The 26,221-nt window shown below is 39.1% G+C and overlaps 2 protein-coding genes across 2 annotated transcripts in view; one reads left to right on the forward strand and one right to left on the reverse strand.

Moving 5' to 3' along the window:
- Positions 1 to 814: 814 nt before the first annotated feature.
- LOC135478082 (BRCA1-associated RING domain protein 1-like) lies at positions 815 to 14,642 on the reverse strand. Its single transcript, XM_064758352.1, has 11 exons — positions 14,569 to 14,642; positions 11,152 to 11,208; positions 10,540 to 10,691; positions 9,194 to 9,813; positions 8,771 to 8,851; positions 7,850 to 8,022; positions 7,191 to 7,305; positions 6,386 to 6,518; positions 5,767 to 5,868; positions 2,992 to 3,113; positions 815 to 2,487 (listed from the first exon to the last, which is right to left on the reverse strand). Exons 2-11 carry the CDS (start codon positions 11,160 to 11,162, stop codon positions 2,161 to 2,163), a joined length of 1,836 nt encoding a protein of 611 aa, XP_064614422.1. The 5' UTR covers positions 11,163 to 11,208; positions 14,569 to 14,642; the 3' UTR covers positions 815 to 2,160.
- Positions 14,643 to 14,747: 105 nt separating this feature from the next.
- The window catches only part of LOC135477991 (E3 ubiquitin-protein ligase HECW2-like), a 65,231-nt gene continuing 53,757 nt past the window's right edge, over positions 14,748 to 26,221 (forward strand). The window contains exon 1 of the mRNA XM_064758228.1: positions 14,748 to 15,019. The gene's annotated coding sequence lies outside the window, so the exon portion shown is untranslated. The remainder of the gene's footprint in view (positions 15,020 to 26,221) is intronic.

The following is a 26,221-nucleotide window of genomic DNA, read 5'->3' on the forward strand; positions in this document are numbered from 1 at the left end:
TATTTATCGGTCTATTGAAAACATAATGTAGCAGTTACCATTGAAACTTCACGAACTTTTCCCAAAATAATTTCTTCCTTAAGGAAAATCTTATAATGAAATTCAAAATTAAGGAATTCATTTTAAGGAACAGCGGACAACTTGTTTGTAAACATGGCAACAGACAGGTTCCCACGCTGATATGTTTCTAATGCTGCCTCACTGCCATAACATTCCAAATCGACCAACACACTCCAGAGAAATAACCACAAAAACAAACTGCACCGTTGAAGCATCTGAATGCTTGACATCTTTTAATAGAAAAACTCCCCAATTCTACATGGATTTAGAAAAAAGCACTTTCGAACAGAATTGTACAAAGCACAAAATCTGTCAGGTTAAATCGTTCGTAACACATAAAAATGTCGAATACAGATTATTATACATTGTATATCTTTATATATATTGTTACTTAATTACAACAATGCTTGTCAAGACTTAATTCAGAATTTCAGGTATAATAGTTTTGTAGGCTTAATATAATTTATTTATTTAACTGGCGTGAAATAATGATTCCACAATATCTGAATACATCCAAGTATATATCCACAGGGTTACAGCAGATCAAAGCCAGTTTGAAAAACAAAAATCTGTGACACTTCATGGCCAAATCTGACAATAATTCATGATTTCACTCATATAAAAATGACAAAATCTGAAGACAGCACTGCACCATCTGGATAGTTCAGATGTTTCGCCATCTTTACCATCCAAGTGATTTTACTCAATCTATTAATGTATCGCAACTAGGCTCGAGAAGATGATGTTTCACCGTTAGATGGGAACAATAAAGAAATAAAAAAGACACCTATGATCATGCCATGAAGAATATGTCGTATTACTAAAATTTTAGTAAATAAGATTGAACATGTGTAGATGTTCAGAAAATGGAAAATTTTTCAAATTGTCTGAACTTTTTAAAAAACTTTATGACTTTCATGACCACATAAACGGTTTTTTCTTTTCACCAACATGGGAACCCTGAATTCAAATGTGCTAAGGAAGCCGGAGTAAATGCCATGGTACAATATATACTACTCGAATGAAATTTTATTAAATGAAGTTTTCTGAAATTGACCACAGAAGATTTTGCTTGTGGCAGATTCTTTGAATTAAGACAATGCTGCATCATTGGGCCTAGAATACGATATCTCATATATTGTATCCCAGGTAGGATAGCAATGACGGCCTAAATACATGAAGGCCGATACATCTTTACCAAAAATACCTGACAGACTACATTTGCATTTTTAGTTCAAAGACAAATTGGGCACTTCTACTTGTTGAGTTTCAGTCCATAAATGTCAGTTATTTTATGTTTCCAATCTTATTATACAACTTGTGAGTGAGTGAGTGCTTGGAGTTTAACGTCCTACTTCACAATTTTTCAGTCATATGACGACGAAGGAATCCTTAAGGTGTATGTAATGTACCTCCTTGTCGCAGGACGCATTTCCACCGCTCTTTTATCTAGTGCTGTTTCACTGAGAGGACTTACCAAAGGCAACTAAGCCGTCCCGCCCGAGCCATTATACTGATACGGGTCAACCAGTCGTTGCACTATCCTCTTCATGCTGAACGCCAAGCAAGGAAGTTACAACTTCCTCTTTTTAAAGTCTTAGGTGTGACTCGACCCAGGATTGATCCTGTGACATCAAAAGGCTGCCTAGGTGTTAACACAACGACAGTGATTTGCATTTTTCAGGATATTAATAAACCCATTAAGAAAACCCCATTTAAAACAAAGATATATATGCATTTTACTAGATTTCATTTTCCACAGATTATGTTCTTTCTGCATTCTAACAATGGTGTCAGTGGCACTTCAAGAATTTTAGGTGAACATAATTACATGTATAACATACAAAACTGATAAAAATTCATGTTTTATACTGCTTAAAAATAAAGTAAATAATCAAAAAATGACATGAAATTTCGTCCTAAAATTCCATTGGCATATCTGAACAAGCCAGATCATATTATAGCATTTTGATACATGGAGACAATTCATTGTTTCTGTGCTATTGTTAGAGCCCATTAATACTTGGTACTAAACCCTCTATAGTATTATTTTCATGAAAATGTCAAAACCTATTACAGATAAAAACATTACAAAAAAAGTTATGAAAGGTCTAAAAGTTTAAATGAGGCTATAGAATCCATTAACCATGAAACTGTCACTGAACACAAGTGAGGTGATCTTATTGGTTGAAATTCTGCCCGGTTGTCATGGATAACATATATCCCACAATCCTTGAGCGGGCTGTCTGGTGAAGCATGGTAGGGCACAGTGAGGGAGGATTTGTCCAGCGTCTGTAGCTTAGGCTCTCTGGAGAGGACTGTACCACCCCCACACCTGACTAACTGGATCAACTCTGTGACGTCAGGTGTAGGATGCTCAAACGTCCCAGAGAAGTAAAACTTACAACCATCAAACAAACGGGGCAACTAAGGAATAAAATAACAAAATTATGTCAGATACTGTTTTAGGGCAGTATGATTCTCATCTTGACTGCCAATAATCAATGTGCCTTGATTCCGACAAAAAATTCACATTCGAATTCACATTTCTGTTACATTGTTTGACACTGTCACGTGAAATCTGGCCTCCAAATCTGTTCACTTTGATATAATTATATGTGTTAAAACATTCACTGGATGAATCTCTTTGTGGTACTAGATCTAACCTGGGATTAAAACAGATGGGTCTTTATCCCAGATCTAACTAGATTCAGGAACTGATTTACATTCAGGGTAGAAAATGATGAAAAGGCCTGGTTTTCCAAGCGGAAAAACAGTCATTGAGAATATGAAAACATCCTCTATCATTTCTTCTCTTTTTTTTCTCTATCATCACCAAATCTAATTCTGCATTAAAATTTTGTGAATAAAGATGTAAGCAGGCAATATATATATATATATAACACACTTCTGATTGCAACCTACGAGTACCTGATGTTCCTCATTGGAGCGCCCCCTAGTTGCGGCCTGTGTGTCTGGATTTGGGGTTGACCCACTGACTTCAAAGGGTTCCTCAGACACACGAGAACTGTACTCAATACACATCTTCACCCCTGAATAGCCAAAGATAACAACTGCTTACAATACTAGAAAATCCCTGACAAGAAAGGTGAATCTGTGTTCCTGACATACCTGTACAATTTCATAGGTTTTATCAGAAGTCCATCACCTACGAGTATGCAACATAAACCTATAGCTAGCCTCCACGGCACTTTACACTTTTCTTCAATCTCTAACACATTATGTGACGTATATGCGCAAACATATATTTTTCTTTCTCTCTACTGCGCAGCAAACGTTTGAGAAATGGCCGATGCATAATGGGTTCTAAATGCCGTTACGTAGAAACAGACTCGAAAAAAAATCATGACAACGGAAAGTTTTGTACAAGGACAACAATATCTTTAATAGTTTTATAGTTGCTTGGAAACATAAAAACAGTCAATGAGTTCTTGACTGCATAGCAACACTGATCAGCGAAATCATGGTATTTAAACATGGGAGTTTCAGTTTCAAGGTGCGGACAGTTCTTGTAGGAGGCTTTTCCCCATGGTTCAGATCACAATTTCCACCCAGGAGGTTGGCATATTTCTCCACTAGGTGGCCCAAGCTTTTACAGATGACGTGTGTCGTGGAGACTAGGTAATGGGAAGATGCATACTTCTAGGTAATAGACTTCTGGTATTATGTCATGATTTGCCTCTTATGGCGGCCAACAGCTTTGAATGAATTGACTCGTCGCTTAGATTTCAATTTCTTTGACACAGATTGGCTTTGAATATGAGTTTATGGTCCCAGAAGAAGAATTTTTGTACTAGCTTTCAGCATGTCGGTGCTGAATTCTGTTCTGCAATTCCTCTTTAAACCGTAATCATTTTATCCCTCTTCATGAATTGCCCACAGTTGTGAGGTCAAAGGTGCTAGCTGTCAAGACAATGTTACACCGTCATGTTGATCATCAATACCATTTTACAATAATTTCCCGACCATTAATGGAAAATATGCATAACAGAGGGAAATTTTGAGGCATAAAATATGCTCCAAAAATTAATACTAAAAAAAATACATTTGACATTTCTTCAACCATTCGCATGTTTGCAAGGTGTTTATTCAAGCACATTCTGAAGGCATTATTCTGTGTAGAGTGATAAAATTACACTTTGCGTGAAGCCATGAAATTGGCAAACGCAACCAATGTTGTTTAGTCTCCAAAATCAAGTTCAAACAGGGTTTTCATTTAGAATTGGAGAAGGAGGTCAGAGCTCAAAAGTAGGTGGCTGAATTGAAAATAATTATGTCACAGTTACTACTGATTTAAATGGTAAGAATATTCAATGTAGGCGGCTAAGGGGACGGCAGTAGACAGCTGTCTGCAGCTGCTACGGGGATGGCAGTACACAGCTGTCTGCAGCCTGCTACAGGGACGGCAGTACACAGTTGTCTGCAGCTGCTACGGTGATGGCAGTACACAGCTGTCTGCAGCTGCTATGTGGACAGCAGTAGACAGCTGTCTGCAGCTGCTATGGGGACGGCAGTAGACAGCTGTCTGCAGCTGCTATGGGGACGGCAGTAGACAGCTGTCTGCAGCTGCTATGGGGACGGCAGTAGACAGCTGTCTGCGGCCTGCTATGGGGACGGCAGTAGACAGCTGTCTGCAGCTGCTACGGGTACAGCAGTAGACAGCTGTCTGCAGCCTGCTACGGGGATCAGTTACAGCTTGAAGTGCGAAGAAAGTTTTTTTTTTCTTTTTTCTGGAGATTCTATTGGTCTGACTGCATAAGAGACTTATACAACGCACATATCACACTTAATTAAACAAACTCTGAATATTACGCCCACTTAATTAGGCTCTTTTGAAGATAAATTATCACGATGAAATTCACAACAAAACCATGTAAATTCAGCTACATCTGTCCAAAAGTAGCCCTTAATACCAATTTTGTAATATTTTATTAAGAGAACAATAAAATCATCTGCTTTACCTAAAGAACACTACATTTCACTCTCACTGGAGTTTTGAATTGTCACTTACTGTAAATCTTCAACCTCTAAAGCACAGTGGAATTTATGCATCCAATTATTATGAAAATGGCCCTTGAATGATTCCTTTGTGTTACTAAAGACTGCTTTATAAAACTGTACCATTATTTCTCTACACTCCATCGTTCTCACAGAAAGTTTCAAAATACTGGTCGCAGAGGCGGTTGAAAAGATTGAAGAATTAGGGTAGATTGAACCTCTGTCAAATTGAAATTTTTTTTCTTGGCTGACTGCTGATCAACTTCAGACTAATTGGTCTTATAAAAAAAAAAAAAAGAGCAAACACATCGTTTTCTTTGTTTATACTTTTTTTCCAATTTCAAAACATAATAACAGATTTTTGGACAATATCGACTCACACTCAGGCCACTCCTTATTTCTTTATTTGATTGGTGTTTCATGCCTTAGTATATATTTCACTTCTAAGTCGATGACCAGCATCATGGTGATAGGAAACCGTGCTCGAAACCCATAATCATCCGCAGACCTTCTCACATATGGCGGGAGAGGACAACAGCATGAGCTGGATTTGAGCCATGGCACAGTGACCGCATTGGTGAGAGGCTCTCGGGCCACTGAGCAGGATATTTTTTTGGTATTGGCTTGTTAGTAAAACACAAAATAAAATCGGTGTTAGTCGAAGATAAAAAGTAAAAGCAAACTTACACTCCATGTTGAGTACCCACTTGCCGGTGAGAATGGCTCTGAGGTACTTCAGGGTGCGAGGACATTGACCTTCCTGATTACTAGAGGTCACCAAGTGGGTCACTAAAACAGAAAGAAGCAACTCATGACAAAAGAGGTTTAGTGTTTGTATAGGCAAAGTGCACATAATTGGGAAAAAGTCACTGTCATGAATTTTGTAATTTCTGACAATTAGTAGGGACAAAGCACATCAACAACAGAATATCTGTCTTGTGATTGCAAAACCTGACCTCCATTACATGCTGGACTTTTTGAGACACCACCCTTAATACACAAGAACACTATGACGTCATGAATTTGTAATTTATGGTCATTAAAACGCACAAGGGCTATTAACGATGCAACATCCTCCTCATGTTATTTTATTTATGCAAAACTTGAGCTCAACACATGCAGCACTCCATGATACCACCTTTAACATTTACATGTATCTTGGCAATCTTTTAACAGTTATCGGACACTGACACTGTGGGAATGACAACAGCTCCTGCTGTACTTGGGCAAGTTAAAAATCATTTTAAGATTTGAAACACTCAACACCCTATCTGTCATCAGTCAAGATTAAAACCAAATGCAGTACCTTCTGGCACAAAGTCTTCCTCCACTCTGGCTTTCAAGATGGCAGCAGCCTTGTGTAAAATTATTTTCTGATCTCTTGAGAGGGCAGTTCCTAGCAGCACCACAGGCTCATGTGATCTCAACTCCTTCAACACCTAAGATAAGACAAAAAGGAATTAATTAAATGATTAAGACAAGAAGGATGTAGTGATCAATAATTCATTTCAGAGTAAAACTCTTTAACGCTTCACTAATGGTATTCATAGATGCCATTTCAAACTCAATAAATATAAAAACAAGACAAGATAGTTGTAAAAGTTTAAATCTCTTCTGAGACAACCATATTCCATGGATATGCCATTCTGAAACTAAATTAATGAAAAATTAAAAATATTGAAATAAAATTCATTAATTAATAATGAAAAAATTAAGATAAGTAAAAGTTAAATCATTTCTGAGAATAAACATGGAACCTTTATTGGTAGTTTCCATGGGGTAAGTTGCAAAATATTGGAAGTTTAACATCATTTTGAAACCAAATTAATGAAAAGATAACATGTGAGAAAGTTAAATCACTTTTGAAAAAAAAAAAAAAATCATGAAATCAGACATGACACCCCACCCAGTCACATGACACTGACCCAGGGTCAGTTAGTCCTGTTTCCTTGCTCTATAAACCTCTCAGTGCTGGGAGACAAGAGAGTTCCCTTTCTGAGGTCTTTGGTATGGCCGACTCAGTTTTGATCTCCGGTCTCATGACTCTGTGGCGATAAATGTATGGGTAACAAAGCACCTGAATGAAACCATGAAAGTAAACTGATGCTTACCGCTTCAGGGGTGGAGGTTGGTGTGTGGGTGGGGGAAGAACAGACTTGAGTCTGAAGGGCTGCTTTCATCTCTTCAGAAATGGCAATGTCTTGTACGGTCTGCCCATAGACATTTCTGTGCAGACACAAAACAGAAGTACAATATCCACGTATTCCGGTGGTTTGATGATTTACACTTGCGTACAGATCTTCCTTTGAGAAGATATAGTGATTAAGTGCTTTGCACTCATGTAAAACCAAGTTGAAACATTCCACCATTATATCATAAATGTCATCCAACAGAGCGAGTTCAAATCCAATTGGTCAGAATTTTTTTTCTCCATCAAATCAGCTGAAATTAATCTTACAATCTTATCTGGATCACCTTTATTCTACGAGTACCCAATTCCATGAATCAATTCCATGCCTCCTCTATTCCACATAACCATGTTCCAGGACGCTGATATATATATTCCGCTAGTCTCAATTCCAAGACTTCCCTATTCCGTGACTCCTCTATTCTACATAAGCCTGTTCCAGGACTCTGATATATATATATATATATATATATTCCCATTCCAAGATTTCCCTATTTTGTGACTTCACCCCACCCTATTTACTACACCTGGCATCTTGACTGCTCCTATAATGTCACTTGACTTCATTCCCCTTGAGCTTACCTGGCAGTCTGGGAGGCTCCACGGGACACCAGTAACCTGACACAGTCCAGCCTGTTGTTAGACACTGCGTCGTGCAGTGGTGAGTCATTCTCCATGCCAGGGGTGTTTATCAAGGCCCCGTTATTCAGCAACAGCTCTGCGATGTCCGTGTAGCCATGGTTACAGGCCTCATGCTAAAAATTTGAAATGTAACAGAGATAATGAATATTAATGATGACAGATAAGACAGGTAGAAAATGGAAAAAAGTAAACTTCTAAATATTAGTACCACTTGTTCAACACAAAACTTTAATCAGTGTTCTTGGTTCGTGAATTTGGGCAATTTAAATTTTATTCCCTTTTGATTTATTTGTAGGAATGGAGTTTCACACTGTATTTGGACAAAAACCTTTTCATTACTGGTAATTTTTTCATGGTGAGGTAACTGGATGGACGGACTGGATTCGAAGTCTGCAAACTCAGGGTATATTTTGGAAGAGGGTGGAACCACACCTAAGTAGACAAGACTTTTTTACAGAGAGGCTTTGTAACTCTATACATCAAGCCTGCGCCATGTTAGAGCAGCCCGAAACACAATATCACATCACCTGTACCTCACGCACAAGTGGTTAAAATGCAAAACAAAGTTCAGGTGATGTAAGTGGAAGCAGCTATGTCCTCAGGTTATAGAAATAACTTGCACCTGACTGGTTAAAATTGATAGCATGGCTGGCTGCGCTTTCGTCTGTCTCAGGGTGTGTAATGTTGCATACTTTGAACTGATATATCTTGGTTGAGTAAAATCACAACAAGAAAAGGTTTTGATGTTTAAACTTCCTGGGGGTACTTTATCAATAGATATATATACATATTTGGTCTAGATGTGTCTTCTCTTTTAAGATCAACTCTCTGTCCTGTTGCACATATCCATGCAATACTGACCAGTGGTGTCCAGCCAGCGTTGTCTCTGGCGTTAGGGTTTGCCCCCTCCCCCAGAAGTGATCCCACTCGCTCCACATCACCCTGCACAAACCATAAACATGAAACAAATTTGTCAATGTACACTTATTTATTTACTTATTTCCCTGTTGCTTAACACCTTATTCAAAGACATTTCACTTATCCAATGTCAGTCATTTTTACCGCCGAAGTAAACTGTATATAAAGGCGTACACAAAAGACATTTGGAAAGTTTTTGACAAACTTTCTATGTGGTGAACAAATATGTGTATCATATTAGTGAAATACGGTGGTATTCTATTCTTAACCAAACGCTGTATTTGTAAAACCTTCTGAGGTTTGAAAGTAATTACATTTCGTTTAATAGTTTAATCGCTTTCATAATTACTACAACATTCATCTCACCTTTATGACAGCAACATGAAGTGGAGTCTCCCCTTTTGCATTTTTCTTTAACATAGGGTCTGTGTGCCTCTTTCTGCTGCTGGATGGTGTCTGTGGTGACATGGTGCAAAAGCTATTTGACAGATGCACTTGGGTCTTACAAAGTTGACTCCCCTTCTGTCCAGAGTTGTTCCCCCTGATTTGTCTAGGGGTTTGTGATTTTGATCTGACAGGAGTTTTCAGGACTTTCCCATCCCTTCTTTTCGCCCTTGGAGTTACAGGATTATGATTTTCAGACACATCATCAAATAGCTGAGTCATTGTTGTTTGAAACAGTCCACTTGAAGATCGCCATTTTTGTCCTGTTCGAGGTCTATATGAACTATTCGACCGTCCTCTATTCGCTGCCCTTATGGAACTGTTTTGTGGAGTTCTTTGATTGGGCAGGCTTGTTTCATTTTCGTTTAATTCTGACGTCTCCATTTCACAGTAGTTGACCGGCCGTCTGTTACGCTGACCTCCTCTGTTTTTAGAGGCACGGACTGGGGTACATGTAAAGTCATATACTGACTGTAGACTGTTACCGTTAGTGACGTTCCCATGACAACCATTTCTCAACCTTGTTTCCATATATCCCTCATCTGGAACAGTCGATGAATAAAATTAAAGGTAAATTAAAATTAAAAAATTAAAATTAGCATCAACAAGTAGAGTGCTGAAAACTACATGTGGTAGTACTTTACTTAAATTTTAAATGCATTCAAATTCTTGAATTCCATTAAAGGTGGGCATAACAGACCACACTGTCGATCTCAGTTTACTCTGAGAGCACATTTTATTTTTAATCTTTATTTTTACCTTCAGGAGAAATTCTTGTGAACATCCATGAAGCACCCTATATGGCCTACAAATTGGTCCATGACTTTAAATTGCTCATTTTTCCAGATTCTGGGAATTTTATTGATTTTAAAATGTGCTTTGAGAGGTGTTTGTAAGGTAGGATGATATCCTGCTGGGAAAATGTAAAATTTTAGTAATATCTCATGACATTTATTGGCCTTCAAAAATGCTCTTGTGTGGATGAATTTTCAGGTCATTTATCATTAGTAATAAGAGCTGTATGCACTGTGTTTACAGTGGGAATTAGATCTTGGGACATCAGAGTACCCAAAGTCAAATTTCTTCATAAAGCCTTGAACTCACACATTTGAAGACATTTTACAGCTCTTTATGTAAAAAAAAAAAAATAAAATAAAATAAAAGAAAGACGTTTCAGTTGGCCATTTGATAAATGTTCCTTTAATTTCAGGTTTCTTTCATTTTAAAATGTTTGAACAGTTCCCTCAGTTCTCAACATGTGTGCTTACCTTTTAGGGGTCCCGTTGCAGTGACCAATCCCCTCAGCTCCCGGCACAGCCTGACCATGTTAGACAGCTGACGGTTCACCTGGGCGTCCTTCACATGGGTGGGCAAGCCACAGAGTGGACAGTCGTTTCCCAGGTGATTCTCGCTGCACTCACTGATGACATATACAAAACCATTTGTCAGCAAAACTATGGTAAAATGTACAAAACATTGTAACGTTAGAACTTGAAATATTACGTCTACATTTATACAGTCAACAACTGTAAAAGTTTGTAATTAACATGCTCAGTAATTATGTCTCATAACTTTACAATAAATTTCTTGTCACGGATTACAATAAGTCTAGTATCAATGACATGTTCAATTCAAATGGTAATGTACTTCACAGGACTGCAAAAATGGTCCTCTGAGCACTGCTCCCTGCTCCTACTACAAGTGGGCAGGGAATCTACAAAGTCTATGTCCAAGGCAGGGATTGAACCCACAACCCTTGTGTCTCATGGTTAGAAACTGTGGACAATACTACAGCTATATACCGCTCCTTTTTCGCATGACAACAACAGTATGTAACCATGGTTACTGTGTATACGACAGCCACAAGGCACTGTACTTACCTGCATAACATATGCTCACATACACCTGCAGAATACAAGCCTTCACTCAATACAGAGCTGAAACCAAAGATCACAAATCATAAATACATGTGCTCACATGCACCTGCAGAATACAAGCCTTCACTCAATACAGAGCTGAAACCAAAGATCACAAAACATAAATACATGTGCTCACATGCACCTGCAGAATACAAGCCTTCACTCAACAAAGAGATGCAACAAAAGATCACAAATCATAAATACATGTGCTCACATGCACCTGCAGAATACAAGCCTTTACGCAATACAGAGCTGAAACCAAAGATCACAAACCATAAATACATGTGCTCACATGCACCTGCAGAATACAAGCCTTCACTCAATAAAGAGATGCAACAAAAGATCACAAATCATAAATACATGTGCTCACATGCACCTGCAGAATACAAGCCTTCACTCAATACAGAGCTGAAACCAAAGATCACAAACCATAAATACATGTGCTCACATGCACCTGCAGAATACAAGCCTTCACTCAACAAAGAGATGCAACAAAAGATCACAAATCATAAATACATGTGCTCACATGCACCTGCAGAATACAAGCCTTCACTCAATAAAGAGATGCAACAAAAGATCACAAACCATAAATACATGTGCTCACATGCACCTGCAGAATACAAGCCTTCACTCAATAAAGAGATGCAACAAAAGATCACAAACCATAAATACATGTGCTCACATACACCTGTAGATACAAACCTTCACTCAATACAGAGCTGCACCAAAAGATCACAAAACATAAATATATGTGCTCACATTAATCCTGGATGACTGTGTCTGCTTTCGTATCTTTGAACAGCACTCACATATGGTTGGCTTCGATTCACCCCTAATGGATGCATTGTAAAATTTCAGAGAACAGTTGATTACTAACCTCCCCGGCCTGTCCATTTATTCCCTTACATTGCTTAGGGTCCTAGACAGTCAGACTGAAGATCCCGAGCTGTCAACCATCCCAAAATGGTAAATCTCCATCCATACATCATAAAGTTCGACTTTTCTGCTTTAACTTCACAAAAATGCATGCTGCCCATCATATGCCCACACAATCATAACGGACAAAAGACAGCTGCCATTTTGGCAACTTGGAATCAGCAGACAGGTTGAACTTAATGAAATATAGACTGACATTTATCTTTCAGGTGATAAACAGTTCAGGATTTTATCTCAACTGGGTGATATTTGTGATGATGGTACACACACCAGTTCAGTACACACACTAGTTCAGTGCACACACTAGTTCAGTGCACACACTAGTTCAGTATACACATTAGTTCAGTGCACACACTAGTTCAGTACACACACTAGTTCAGTATACACACTAGTTTAGTGCACACACTAGTTCAGTGCACACACTAGTTCAGTGCACACTAGTTCAGTATTAATCAGAATTTTCTGACTAGAAATTGCAGCAGATATTATTAGTGACATGATCACTCTGGGATAGGACACGCAAATATACAATATTTATGAAAATTACTGACACCATATATTTGTATATCCTTTCACTAAGTAACCATGTCACAAAGACACATCAATTCAGTGCAGAAGACTGATGTATAGGTGAATCACTTCTGCAATGTGATCATTGTATTCACAGCCCAGCAAAGGGAGATAACTTACTCAGTTTACACATTTATTTATTTATTTATTTGATTGGTGTTTTACGCTGCACTCAAGAATATTTCACTTATATGACGGCGGCCAGCATTATGGTGGGTGGAAACCGGGCACAGCCCGGGGGAAACCCATAACCATCCGCAGGTTGCTGGAAGACCTTCCCACTTACGGCTTACACATTTAACGTTGTTTGCAGGATCCCCGCATGACCACTGTAGTTCAATGAAAAGCGGAGTATTTTGTCTAATGCAGAATAATGTGATAAGCCTGATGGCATCCTGCCGTTCTTGCTTCATCCACATCCACTAATTTCATCCACTAATAGTCGTTCTCTCCTCGTCCACAGTTAGTTATCTGCCTGCCAAGTTCAATCTGAACAATATTTTGATAAAGTCATCCCCACCTCTTCTCTGCTCATGCTTTTCACTTGTACCTGCCACTGTGTGGGCAGGGACTCCATGTATGTCATATGTCCCATACATAATACAACTTTTTTTTAAATGAAGCGAAATACTACTTTTGTAAACTGCATAGTGTGCATATCCTACACATAAATTGCAAACTGCGGACATCCAGGCATTTGCTCTTATACTCGCGCCAAGACGCTTACCTGCTCACACACACAATGGCGAAATCAATGTCTACATAACATACATGTAGGTGTTAATAGAAAACTCTCCTTCACGGCCTCATATGTCCAAACCCGGGTTTTGCTCATGGCAGTGAACAGCCATCGCATAAATGTGTTGGGCGAATGGAGCGTGTTCTGAGTTAACACATCCATATCGAATTTTGTTTTAAGTGAGATATGAAGAAAGTCATCATTTTATATGGTGTTGTACTCAGTACATAAGAGTGCTTAATGTCAGATGATGTACATTGTTTGACTTAAAAGGATTATACTGATAAAAACTAAATCCACATTAGGACTCCAGTCTCCAGATGTCTTGGTGGGTGGAGAGGGATAGGGGGTTGTCGTACCAGTTCTTAATCCGACTAGCTTTAATCTCATAAAGCCATTTTGTCACAATAGTGGAGAAGATACGCTCAAGCATATCAACTACCACCAGTATGAGCACAACTTAGCCTAGGCCCTAAATCTCTGTGTACATTTTGGTGGTGCCTCTCTTCTCAAAAACAACTTTGTTTACACGAAAAATTTAAAATCAAAAACGGATTTCACATCACCAATTGCTAACTTGATCACGCCTGCCTCCGTTGTGGCGCATGTAATGGTGCGTATCCCGAAATGGGAATGTCGCTTATTGTGACGTGTGCTGGTTAATGCTTAGTGTGATCTAAATAAACTACTGTATGGATATGGCCACAAAAGATGAGTCATACGCGAAGGTAGTGTAGATTTTTTTAAATTGAGAACACGCTCCATTCGCCCAACACTTACGTACGCAAAGGATTCTAACCCCAATGTCCGCCCCCAGGCTCCCTAGAACCTGAATTCATAATAGGCCCTATATGCTGAGGACATTGACCTGTTGTCTTACATACTAAAAGTCGGTCGTTCTTCTCTGAATATCGTCCAATGCTTTTCATTTCCCTATACCTTCCCATGTTATCTTTCACTTCGTCGTCTGCTTGCCACCGCGTCGTACGAGTGAAGTGCCCGGATGTCCGCGGTCTGGAATAGTATATTCACTTGTCAATTTTTGTCACTGTAGGGAGTTTGACTTCTCCAGCTAATTTTGCCTGCGTTTTTATCTTTTCTACACCTTGCCAACTCGGCAATCGCCCACTCACCACTTTGAGCATTTTAGATCTTCAGTCAGCTGACCAAGAGCTTCAAGCGTTTGAGGAAAAGACGTAACATTGTCCATTTTTCGCCTGCAGACTTCGCTCCCACTCGACTCCCCCGCCAAATTATAGACCCGGAAGTAAACGCTCCCATAATTCCATATCCACTATGGTGACCAGCGGAAGTGAATGAAATATCAGACGGCATCGTTGATAAAATTCTCCTTCATTTAGCAGTCGCGAAGTCTGTTTGACGTTTTGTAGTTTGTGTAATTGTTGTTTAGAATAGCCCGTCTTTCTTCTGTGTAATTTGTATGCCTGGATCTGACGGTGGAGAGACGGGAAAGGATGGGCAGCTGACGAAGTGCTGGAAATCCGTGTACGGGACGAGGGGATTTTGACACTCATATTGACACATCACCTCACATGTCCGAAAACCCAAATAAGCAGACGACGGGTAAGTTTTATCTCATTCTCCCGTTTCTTTTCAATAACTGGTCACTTGTGGTACAATTTTGGTAATGCGATGTGCGAAAAAGAGTTAATGTTTGTTATGAAATATTGAAAATTTATATTCAGATGACAGATGAACGTACAGTGTCAAAAAATGTCTGGGTTGAGAAATTGTAAACAAAGATCACCCGATTCTGAAATGTCAGTGTTTTGTGTCCGATGTCTTGTTTTGTTTTCTCCAAGATTCAAACAGATAATTATCAAGTATGAGTTGAATTTTGATGCTGAAACAGTGTATTTTTTTGGCCTGGTCGATCTTTTAAAAACATAAGGTGCATTATTTCTCATATATCAGTGGCATGGTGTTATAATTTATATTGTATTATTGCAGCTATTGTGTAGGCCTATCTGAGGCTGAAATCTCTTTTATATTCTCTATGTTCATCTCACTGAACTGTTTTCTCATGGAATATTGAGGTTATATGAGTTATGCTTTGATACATTACATATGCATAAAAATGAAAGGAAATCTCCAAAATCTGGGCTGTACCTACTGTCTTAATTATAAACCTAATGAAAATTTACCAGTTCCCGTTGAAAATATAAGTTTTGATGAGAACACATTTTTTCACTCATAGCTACAAGAAATAAAAAACAGAATTAAAAAAAAAAATAATAAAAAAAACATGTCTAACTAATGTTCAAATATAAGATAACACAGGGGAGAAAGTATAGGATTAAGGTGGTTCATATATTTGGTACATGTACTTAGGAAACAGCAGGTTCTATAGCAAGGGGTGGATTTGAACACATAACATCAGTTACCAGTTGTGGCATACTCATGTAATATTGATTTTTGGATTTATTTATTTATTTGATTGGTGTTTTATGCTGTACTCAAGAAAATTTCACCTATGCCATGACGGCCAGCATTATGGTGGAAGGAAACTGGGCAGAGCCCAGGGGAATCCCACAACCATCCGCAGGATATTTTTTTTTGGATAGATCACTTCAACTATAGATCATTGCCAGCCAGGGCACCAACATACTGGTACAGTAGTACATGTAGTAACCGAATCACATGGAGTCAGAAAGGCAAAGGTTTACAAAACACTTGAACTGAGCACTTTTTTCATTCTCATGACTTTTTTGTCTGACTTCTGGACAGGCCACTGTTGCAGAGTAACACAAGGAAATGTTAACAAGCACTGAGCTATGCCCATGCTTTGTTTACCTGTACAGTGACATTTATCTCAGCCTGCTACAAGTGTTTGATCTATGTTAATAGTGTCCATATATGCAGCGGAATGGCAGATATTTACCTGGTATGGTGGTTATGCTATGAATTTTTTTTTTTTTTTGACATCTGCAGTCTGTAATACTTTGGCATTTATAAAAGATTACATAAACACATCTGCATTCATGTATCACAAAATAGTGAAGGTGACTTACATGTACATGTATTAACCTTCATCATATAAATAACTTGCGCATCATCTCAATGTTCTCCTGGTTCGGACATATATGTACTGTCACTGCAGTAAGTTTAATTACAGGATACATATATACATGAATAAAGGCCATCCTTAAAAAAATTCTTTGTTCAGGGTATGTTGGTAGGTAATTGTTTTTTGTTTTTTTTTCATTCTTCCAAATGGAAAGGAAACATGTTATTATTTTAAAGAAATCAAAAAAAAATCCTTCAAAGTCAAAATGAAAACTTTACAGTAGGCCCCCTATTTTAGAGGTCAGTTGAGGTATGTTCACAAATGTATTTTTAATTATGGCGTAAATCATGATCTTCACTAGAGGTAAACACTTCCTGTCCACACCAGCAGTCATTAACTTCTTTGGTCTCATTATCAGATCTAGCCCTTACCAGAGCAATTGTTGTACTATAGCAATATAAACTATGGTGAACTTTTTTGTTACTGATTGACAGATTTCCTGGAAATGGTGCTTTCCAAATATCTAAATTGAATCTTTTGATTTCATAATGAACTGATGTAAACTGGCAGTATTGTAGAATCCTATAAATGGCAACATAAATTGCAAAGAAAAAAAATGAAAACAAAATGGGGTTCGTAAAGCATGGGACTTCACGCCTATATGCACTTGTGCATGAATTAAGCTTTGTGGAAGTAGGCTAACTGCAGCCCTGTTGCGTCTCTTGCACTCAGGTTTTCTGTGGCTACCTTTACATGTGTATAACTACACGTAATATGATTCATATCCTTGTTGGATGCAATGTGGTAGTAATTTATGCAGGAATGAAATCCAGTGTTACTAATATTACTCCAACATAGCGTCGAGCTAATCAGGAAGTTAGGGGCCAGCTGAGGTCAATAACGGTCATAATCTGTGAAATCTATGGTCGTCATGATAGGGCTTAAATACCACTGACTTGGGCATTCAAACACCAATCAATTAATCAATATAAACAAGGGTGAGGTGTCTGCCTCTGGGCTGGTGTATATTCTGACAGACTGAGCAGCTGAAATTGCCATGGGCTTCACGTAGATGCTCTCTTATGGATTGGAATGCCTTCAGAGTGTTATTGTCTTGTTTTCCTTGGATGTAAATGTACATGTACATACTTGTATGCCTAAAGGTTTGTAGGGCTTTCATTATGTTTTTTAGCAAAAGGCTACCCTGGAAAAATAACAGGATATCCAAGTAAATGAAATAAATTAGAAGCTTTGGTCAAGTATTTATGTATTTGATTGTTGTTTTACGCCATACTCAAGAATATTCCACTTATACAACGACGGCCAGTGTTATGGTGGGAGGAAAACGGGCAGAGCCCAGGGGAAACCCACAACCATCTGCAGGTTTCTGGAAGACATTCCCACCGTGCTTTGGTCAAGTAGGCGAGTTGCCTGCTGAATTCTTTTGAGGTAGCAGGCTGCAGAGAGCTACCTTCTAATGAACTACCTAGGCCTGGTCACTTTAGCTGATTGAATGATTATGATTTTAGTGTACTTCTCCACTTTGGCAGTCATGTTGTGGTGACAGGTCAGGTGGATATTGACATGTTCATATATGTACTGTAAAGGTGCCTGACTCATGAACCATTAAAGGTATTTTTTTTTCAGTGGAATTTATGCATACAATTATTATGAAAATGATGCTAAAAATGATTTATTTGCGTCTTTGAAGATGCAAGCTTTATAAGACTGTGCAAATTCTTTCTCTACACCCTACAGTTCTCTCAGAATATTTCAGAATATTGGTTTCAGAAGCGATTGAAAGGATGGAAGAATTTGAATACATATACTTGCATGGTTTGAATGGTGACAGCCTTTTTTGCAACATGCTTTGCACCGAAGCAGTAAGGTTTTTCAGGAATTCAGGGCATTCTAAACAACAGTGCTCAATTCATGGAGATCAGCCCGTTAAAATGTTACAACTTACAATCTGCAGATCCTACAAATAATTCCCTGTAGCTTTAAAAACTCTAGGTAAAGGCAGGTAAAACATTCATGTACACGTGCTTCTTCAAGCATGGGTGGGTTAAATGTAAATGTCTTGAACACTGTAAGGTGACTCATGACGCATGTTATTATGTGAAATTTGATAAACTCTGACTCAAAACACGTTGTTAACAAAGGTGTCAGAGGCTTTGAATTAGGTGTGATTATTTCTTAAAGAGAAAGACTGACTAACTTAAGTACATACTTTAAAAATGGCAGTTGTGATAGTAGACTGGTGTATACTCCCTGAAATTCTCTGAATAATGTCTTTGGTGATTTCTAGTCACATGTTGAAATCCCTATGGTGTTTTCACTGGACTCTAGCTGTCAGGTCTCTTTTTCTTGTTTATCTGACCACCATGAAATATCCCTGCCCTTTAAGTCCCAGTCTGTATTGGGCAGGTGGACAGATGAGCTGAAACTGGGGAGATATTAAGCTACATTTACTCAGGTGCAAAGATACATGTACATGTAATAGGTTATTAGGGTTTATTTATTTATTTGATTGATGTTTTACGCCATACTCAAGAATATTTCACTTATACGACAGCGGCCAGCATTATGGTGGGTGGAAACCGGGCAGAGCCCGGGGGAAACCCACGACCATCCGCAGGCTGCTAGTAGACCTCCCCACTTACGGCCGGAGAGGAAGCCAGCATGAGCTGGACTTGAACTCACAGCGAGGTTATTAGGACAAGGTAGACCATTCCCAGAGTAGTGGTGTGTACATTGTATAATAGGCACCAAAAAGTGTATGCATCCTATTAAAGGCAATGATGCACGAAAATATGGTTGAGTGACCTTCTCAAACACTTTTTATTGGAATGTTTGAATTTCTTAAAATGGTAACTTCTTTAGAATCTTCATCTTTTCATTAGCCAGAGTAAAACAACAAAAAAAATAAAAGAAATCCCGACCCACTGACCCTATTTTTGCTGATAACAATAGTAGTGAGATATGCAGAAGAAGGTCTTCTTTAAAAGATGACCCGAATAATGCCTATTGGGGATAACATAATTATTTAGTGCTTCAGTGCAGCAATATTCAACTTGTTCACAAAGATTTCTATAAATTTAGACCTACTAGGTGCTCTTGCATTGAACTCCCATATAGGAACATGTAATTTTTGTTTCTGCACTGGGAATTACATGTTCTTACATTAATAACATTGTTACAGTACATGTATATCAAATGACTGTAATAATTCATGAGGTCTTTGTATGCATTTCCTTGTCAGATATTGAATATCCAAATAAATGTTATCGTATTGATTCTATTCACTAGTATTTGTTAAGATATAGACATGATAACCTGCGGGGGGTTTCCCCGGGGCTCTGCCCGATTTCCTCCCGCCATAATGCTGGCCACCATCGTATAAGTGAAATATTTTTGAGCACGGCGTAAAACACTAATCACATAAATAAATAAATAAGTAAATATAGACATGATAGAGGTGATAGCACAGTGAAGGTTGAATACCATAAAAGTTGCTCCGGTGACAGGTGGAAATACCTCCAGTAGGTTATCATTTCCACCTTTATCAAGCAATATGTACGGTATTCAACACTCCCTGTGCAACATTCTTTCTACTTTTTAGATTTTGATAACAAGGATTTTGTGTCCTCGAACATTTTCAGATTGAATGTTTTAGCTGCAGGCCTTCTCAAACAAGTATACATGTAGCATGACGCCGTACAGGAAATCTTGTGTGACGTCTTGTGTGACATCTTGTGTGACATTGTGTCAACGTGTGACAGAAATGTTGACATACACTATCTTGTATTATTATGACGTCATGCCACTGATTTTGGATTAGAACATCATGGCGTCCAGGTTGAAATATCAAAATGTTATAAGAAAAGTGATATGTAACTGCATAAAATATGCCTTACATCAGTGAAGGTAATCCTGAGATTTCTCTTGTATGTAAATAATACTGTAGTATATAGTCACCACTTTATGAATGTTGTCTGTCATGTATTTTCACTACTAATTGTTACATTATATACTCACAAGTTTCACACTAAGCTCCTAATCCCCCTTATCCCTCTCCCGCTCTCTCATCCTTCTCACCCCCCTCCCGCTCTCTCATCCTTCTCATCCCCCACCCCCACCCACCCCGCCCTGCTCTCTCATCCTTCTCACCCCCCTCCCGCTCTCTCATCCTTCTCATCCCCCACCCCCACCCACCCCGCCCTGCTCTCTCATCCTTCTCACCCCCTCCCCACAATCATTATCACTGCACTTGACTGCCGATGAGCCCAACAGACACAAATAGTTGGTGGAGAAAAGCTGTAACAAGGTTCCTGAAAGTCTACCAAATAGTCAACCCCATGTATAATTTCATGTCCATTTCTGGAATAACATTGTGCGTATCAAATGACTATAAATACAGTTATGCATGTGTTATTCTTTATTATCAGACATTGCTAAAAGCCCTTAAATCAAAATATTGAATGGCCTAGTAAATGTTGTCTGCTGTTGATCATAAGTACTATAGTACTAATCATTATGTGTGTATTATATAGTCACTTTACTTTGCTCGCTATAGCTATAATTATGCCCCCCCTTGAGTCATCATCCCAGTCAGACTGAATTAATGGGTTGACCCTGGGGAAAAGCTGTAACTATGTACAGTATTGTAGTTTGATGGTTCCTGGAAGTTTTGGCTGGAATCCCTGTTGGTATAAGGCCATCAGCCATTATGAGGACATCTGTAGTCAAATGAACAAGCTGTCTGTCTCTAAACTGGTCAAATCAATAGCATTACCACATCACTCAGCTCTTCCTGGTGAACAGGGAGATTCAGTGAGCTGTTCATTGAACTGCGGCATATACAGGGGTTCACTGAGGGCACTTTGCCTCTGAAGGGGAGTGGGGTGGGGTGGGGAAGTAAAGTCTACTATAATGTGGTATAGAATGATTACCAGCTACATATATGTCAGCATTAGTGTATACTTATGTACATGGTACCAAAATGATCGAGCTCTGGGTATAAGCCAACCTAAATGGGTCGTCTGAACAAACCCCCACCGCGCCTCCCCCATCCATTTACGTTCCCAAAGTGAGTTTGTAATGCCCTGGACCAATAAATAAAGATTAAGTGTTTGAATTTAGCTGGGTGGGCTACAGCCTGTAGTCAGGAGGTCTCTCAGGTGTCTGATGGTGTGGTAGGGTTTCACAGTGGTTCCACCACACATAAAGACTTCTACATTTGAAAAATGTCACAGTTTACATTATACCATAGGTACAGGGACGAAGCACATGTACATTACTCTACTCATAGAAAATGAACTTTCCATCAGTTGGCTTTGCAGTGATCTGACTACATGTACATGTACATACTGTAACTGTTACAATACAGGGCTGGAATTTTAGTATTATGTTCTTAATTTTCTGTGTTGGCTGCTGTAAAATTTGCGGAGTCACACTTTATTGCATGATATCCCAATTAAAAACCATGAATCACTCTGTACTACTATATAACACATGTATATGCATACAGTTGAAGTACTTACACATGTACAACTGCTCAATCATGTAGAGTCTGCCTTGAAGTCGGGAGACTTAGGATCAAACCTGGGTAAGGTCATACCATAGTCAAGACTTGGTAAAATGGTACATGTTGTTGCCTTGCGTGGCATTCAGCAATGACAGATTAGAGCAGGATTGGGTAGGGTGTCATGTCTGGTGTGTTTGGCATGATGTGTATATGTATGTACACATTGGCATATGAAGGAAAAGTGTTAAGTGTGACATGAAAACCTGAGCATAAATGCATACACATGCATTCGTGAAACACGTACGTGGGATGGTCTGCAGCAACCTTAAGATGGTCAATGGGTTTTCACCAAGCTCTGCCCGGATTCCTCCCACCATAATGCCGGTCGCTGTCGTAAAAGTGAAATATTCTTGAGTACGGCGTAAAACACAAATCAAATAAATATGAATGAATGTAAATATTCATGAAACATTCTTCCAATGGTTTACAATGGTCTATCCAATACATGTACCTGTACAAGCAACATTGACATTTGTGCAGTAGTCTGTGCTGTATAGTCTGTGTGGGTGTCTGTTTGTTGTTCGCAAATTTACATGTAGGATGGATTGATCAGTTATAGGGCCAAGACCATTTGTCAAGTACCTGTCTAGATGATCACTCAGATTGCCCCATATCCATTGTACACCTGTCATCGGTGATTCAGTCTAGTCTGGCAGTTAACACTGGCACTGGTGGGCTCACGGGCAGGTGAAACATTGCCGCTTCTAATGGAAATCAATTCACTCCCACCCCCGCATGACATTACAGGCGTTATACATTAAGGTTTGTTAGCATTATACTGTGCAGTCTGTTTTTCGGGTTCTCCTCATTGTATTAAAGACTTTACAGTGTGGAAAGTGAACAAGAGCAGTAATGACATGTAGTGATACATGTAGTGGAAAATGGTCATACGTAAGCTGTGAAATATAGCCTTTTGTCAATTTACTTGAGTTAGTGTTTTATTCTAACTTGTCATGTAAATGCTTATATAGTAGTAATTTTTACAAATCTCCTAATAAACACCTTGGGTCAAGCAGAAGTACATGTAGGGTAGAGAAGTGCGGTGATGTTAAATACAATTTATTAAGCATCACTAGTCTAAAATTACTCCAATTGTTGTGCTGTCATCACATTTTAACGTACATGTACACTATTACTGTGTTGTCATGATATTTTATATACTATTTTGGACCCAAATCATCATAGCAAGTGACAAGGTACTGCATTCAGTCGCATTGGTCTGCTCGCACCAATTTCTTTGAAGTTTTTTATGTGCTGGTGGGCCTCCGTGGCTCAGTTGGTTAGCGCTAGCACAGCGTAATGACCCAGGAGTCTCTCACCAATGCAGTGGCTGTGAGTTCAAGTCCAGCTCATGTTAGCTTCCTCTCTGGCTGTAAGTGGGAAGGTCTGCAGCAACCTGCGGATGGTCATGGGTGTCCCCCAAGCTCTGCCCGGTTTCTTCCCACGATAATGCTGGCCGCCGTCGTATAAGTCAAATATTCTTAAGCACGGCGTAAAACACCAATCAAATAAATCTTTATGTGCTCCTTCCAGAGTAAAATAATACATTTGAGCCCTTTAAATCTTATGAATGATGTTTTTAAACTTGGGAAATTTCTTTAGGGTTTGTGTTATGCACGAGACAAATATACATGTATTTCATTTCTGTTTTTGGAGGTGAACAAACACTGGTACATTGAGTATAGATTTTTTGGTGTAGGGCACCATCATTAGTGCAAGGGTTCCTGAAGGAGAGTTGAGATAGCAAGTCACCATGCTGTTTATGGTACATGTATATATGTACCAATGTGGGCAGACTTGATCACTATTATCAGCCTACTCTGAACAATATAGTGGATCAGAGCAAGCAGGAGTTCACCTTCCCTGAGCTGCTTCTGTATGAATGAATTTCCGATAGCGACGACTGCAGGCTAGATTAGGTGCATGTGGCATGTCACTGTGAGTGACATGGAGGAAATGAGGCTGAGGGCTCACACAAGAGGTGGGTTAACCTCCTCTCGTCTGCGTCTTGACCTGTCCTATCAGAGAGGACCCTGATCCGGCAGCCACCCACCTCTGTAAATATAGTCTGTAGGTGCAGCTTGGGAATCTGAAGTAGGTACATGTACTAGCATTAACTCTGACTTACTGGCCAGAAGTAGGGTCAAGTTCAGTTGTCAAGCCCTTCTATGCTGGGACCACTGGGTTTTCCATTCATTAGCTAACATGGTTATACATACACATATACACCCTGAAGTACATGAACACTGCTCTTGTAAACCCAGAGCTAGTTCTCCAGGTTTAATTTAGTATCCATTCACTAAGTTGCTTAGTCAGCTGATTTTAATAATGCCATTTTGACATGATTTCAAGTGAGGCCACCATCAGTGTATATACATGCATGTTTAATATTATTACTGATAGGATAAGCGAGAGTTGTACATCATGGTGGTGTGGAAACTGCTTCTTATTCTGCCATTTATTCCTTGTTTCCGTTACTAATTCATGCTCCTATCTGTACATCAGCTGCTATGCTCATTCGAGCTGTTGCTTTAATACTAAGCTGATGTCATTTCACATATTTTGACAGAGTGTCATGTGAGGTTATCATCAGAGTAATTACTGAGTGTATATAAGTGGGATTTGTACATCCTGAAGAACATGAAGAACAGAGCCCTAGTTTAGCCTAGCTATGGGCGAGTGACAATCACACTACCTATATGATCAACATGTACCCCAGCTTTACCCATTCACAGTGAAGGCCTGTGTAAATCTGAAATTATTACCTTCTGGCAGGTAAGCTGAGCGTAATTTTCTCTTAAAGGAGCAGTGTTAAGAGACCTTAATTTTTGACTTTTGACCTTGTGACTATTTTAACTCGTCGTCTTAACTTTGTTGATACAATCCTGATTATTTGTGTTACATTGGTTAACTCAGTGTTATGTTGATTGATTTGATTGTGGCTTAATGCATGTGATATTAACACCCTACTGTAGGATGATAAGTGGTCATCAACAAACAGCCACTTGAACATCATCCACTTCATATTTTCACCTGAACAATGAGTGAAAGGCATCCACAATTTCCTGCTTAAGTCGGGATTGAACCTGCAACCTCCAGCATGTCATTGACAAGTGTATGGTGTCTTTTTGGTGAGGCAGCATTGTAATTGTGTCACCATTCATAAGGCCAGTTTTCCACAAGGAGACAGCATTGTATTCGTAGGCCAGTGACAACCACAATACGCTGTACTCTAGAATATTTCACTTATATAACGGCGGCCACCATTATTGTGGGTCGAAACCGGGTAGATCTTCCCACATACCGCCGAGCAGGAAGCCGTCATGAGGACAGCATCGTAATACATGATGTAGAGATTACTGAAAGCAAGATTGAAAGTGAAACCAGCATGAAGAGGTGAAATAGCCAGTGGCATTTGTAACTATATGTACATGCAGTATGTACTCAGAGAGTCCAGACATCCCTCTTGCAGTTAAATGCTCAAATTCCCACGTATATGGGAAAGTCGGCCATAACCTGTGGATGGTCGTGGGTTCTCCACAGGTTTTGCCCCAGTTTTATCCTGCATCTTGATTATCCTGCATCAGACAAAATACTCAGCATTTCATTGGACAACAACGGTCACGTGGGATACAGATAAATTCTCGAATCCTGCAGACGATGTCAAATGTGTCTGCTGAGTAGGTTACCTCCCTTGTTGGATTGTGAGTCCAGTGGCCACATCGCTGAAGCCATTCTCTTATACATCGGTCTTCTGAACTGAATTGATGGGTCCTTTCATATCCTATCACTGAGTAACCATATAACTGATAGTTGGCGTAAAACACCAATCAAATAAGTATATAAATCAAAATCCTACACTAGGGACAGTGTTCAGCTTTCTGTTAGTGGTGAAGAATGGTTTGAAAAACTTCCTTCACCAGAATCCTCATCTGGATCATCCCTAGACTTTAATGGATTGGTCCTTAGGCCCCACAGGCCAAGGTAGTGGGCACAAAAAATTCATCCAAATCCTGCATACATGTACCATTTTGCCTAAGGTTGCTGAGAAACCAAGAGGTAGGCAAAGAATCACTGGAAAAAACTGACCTTTGATGGAAGTAGTAATGCTTTTGTCTAGACAGTCTTGGAAATCTGCAATCCATCTGGATTAAGATTGTGCCCTATAGGC

Source organism: Liolophura sinensis, chromosome 11 (genome assembly GCF_032854445.1).
Source record: "Liolophura sinensis isolate JHLJ2023 chromosome 11, CUHK_Ljap_v2, whole genome shotgun sequence".
Classification (NCBI taxonomy): domain Eukaryota; kingdom Metazoa; phylum Mollusca; class Polyplacophora; order Chitonida; family Chitonidae; genus Liolophura; species Liolophura sinensis.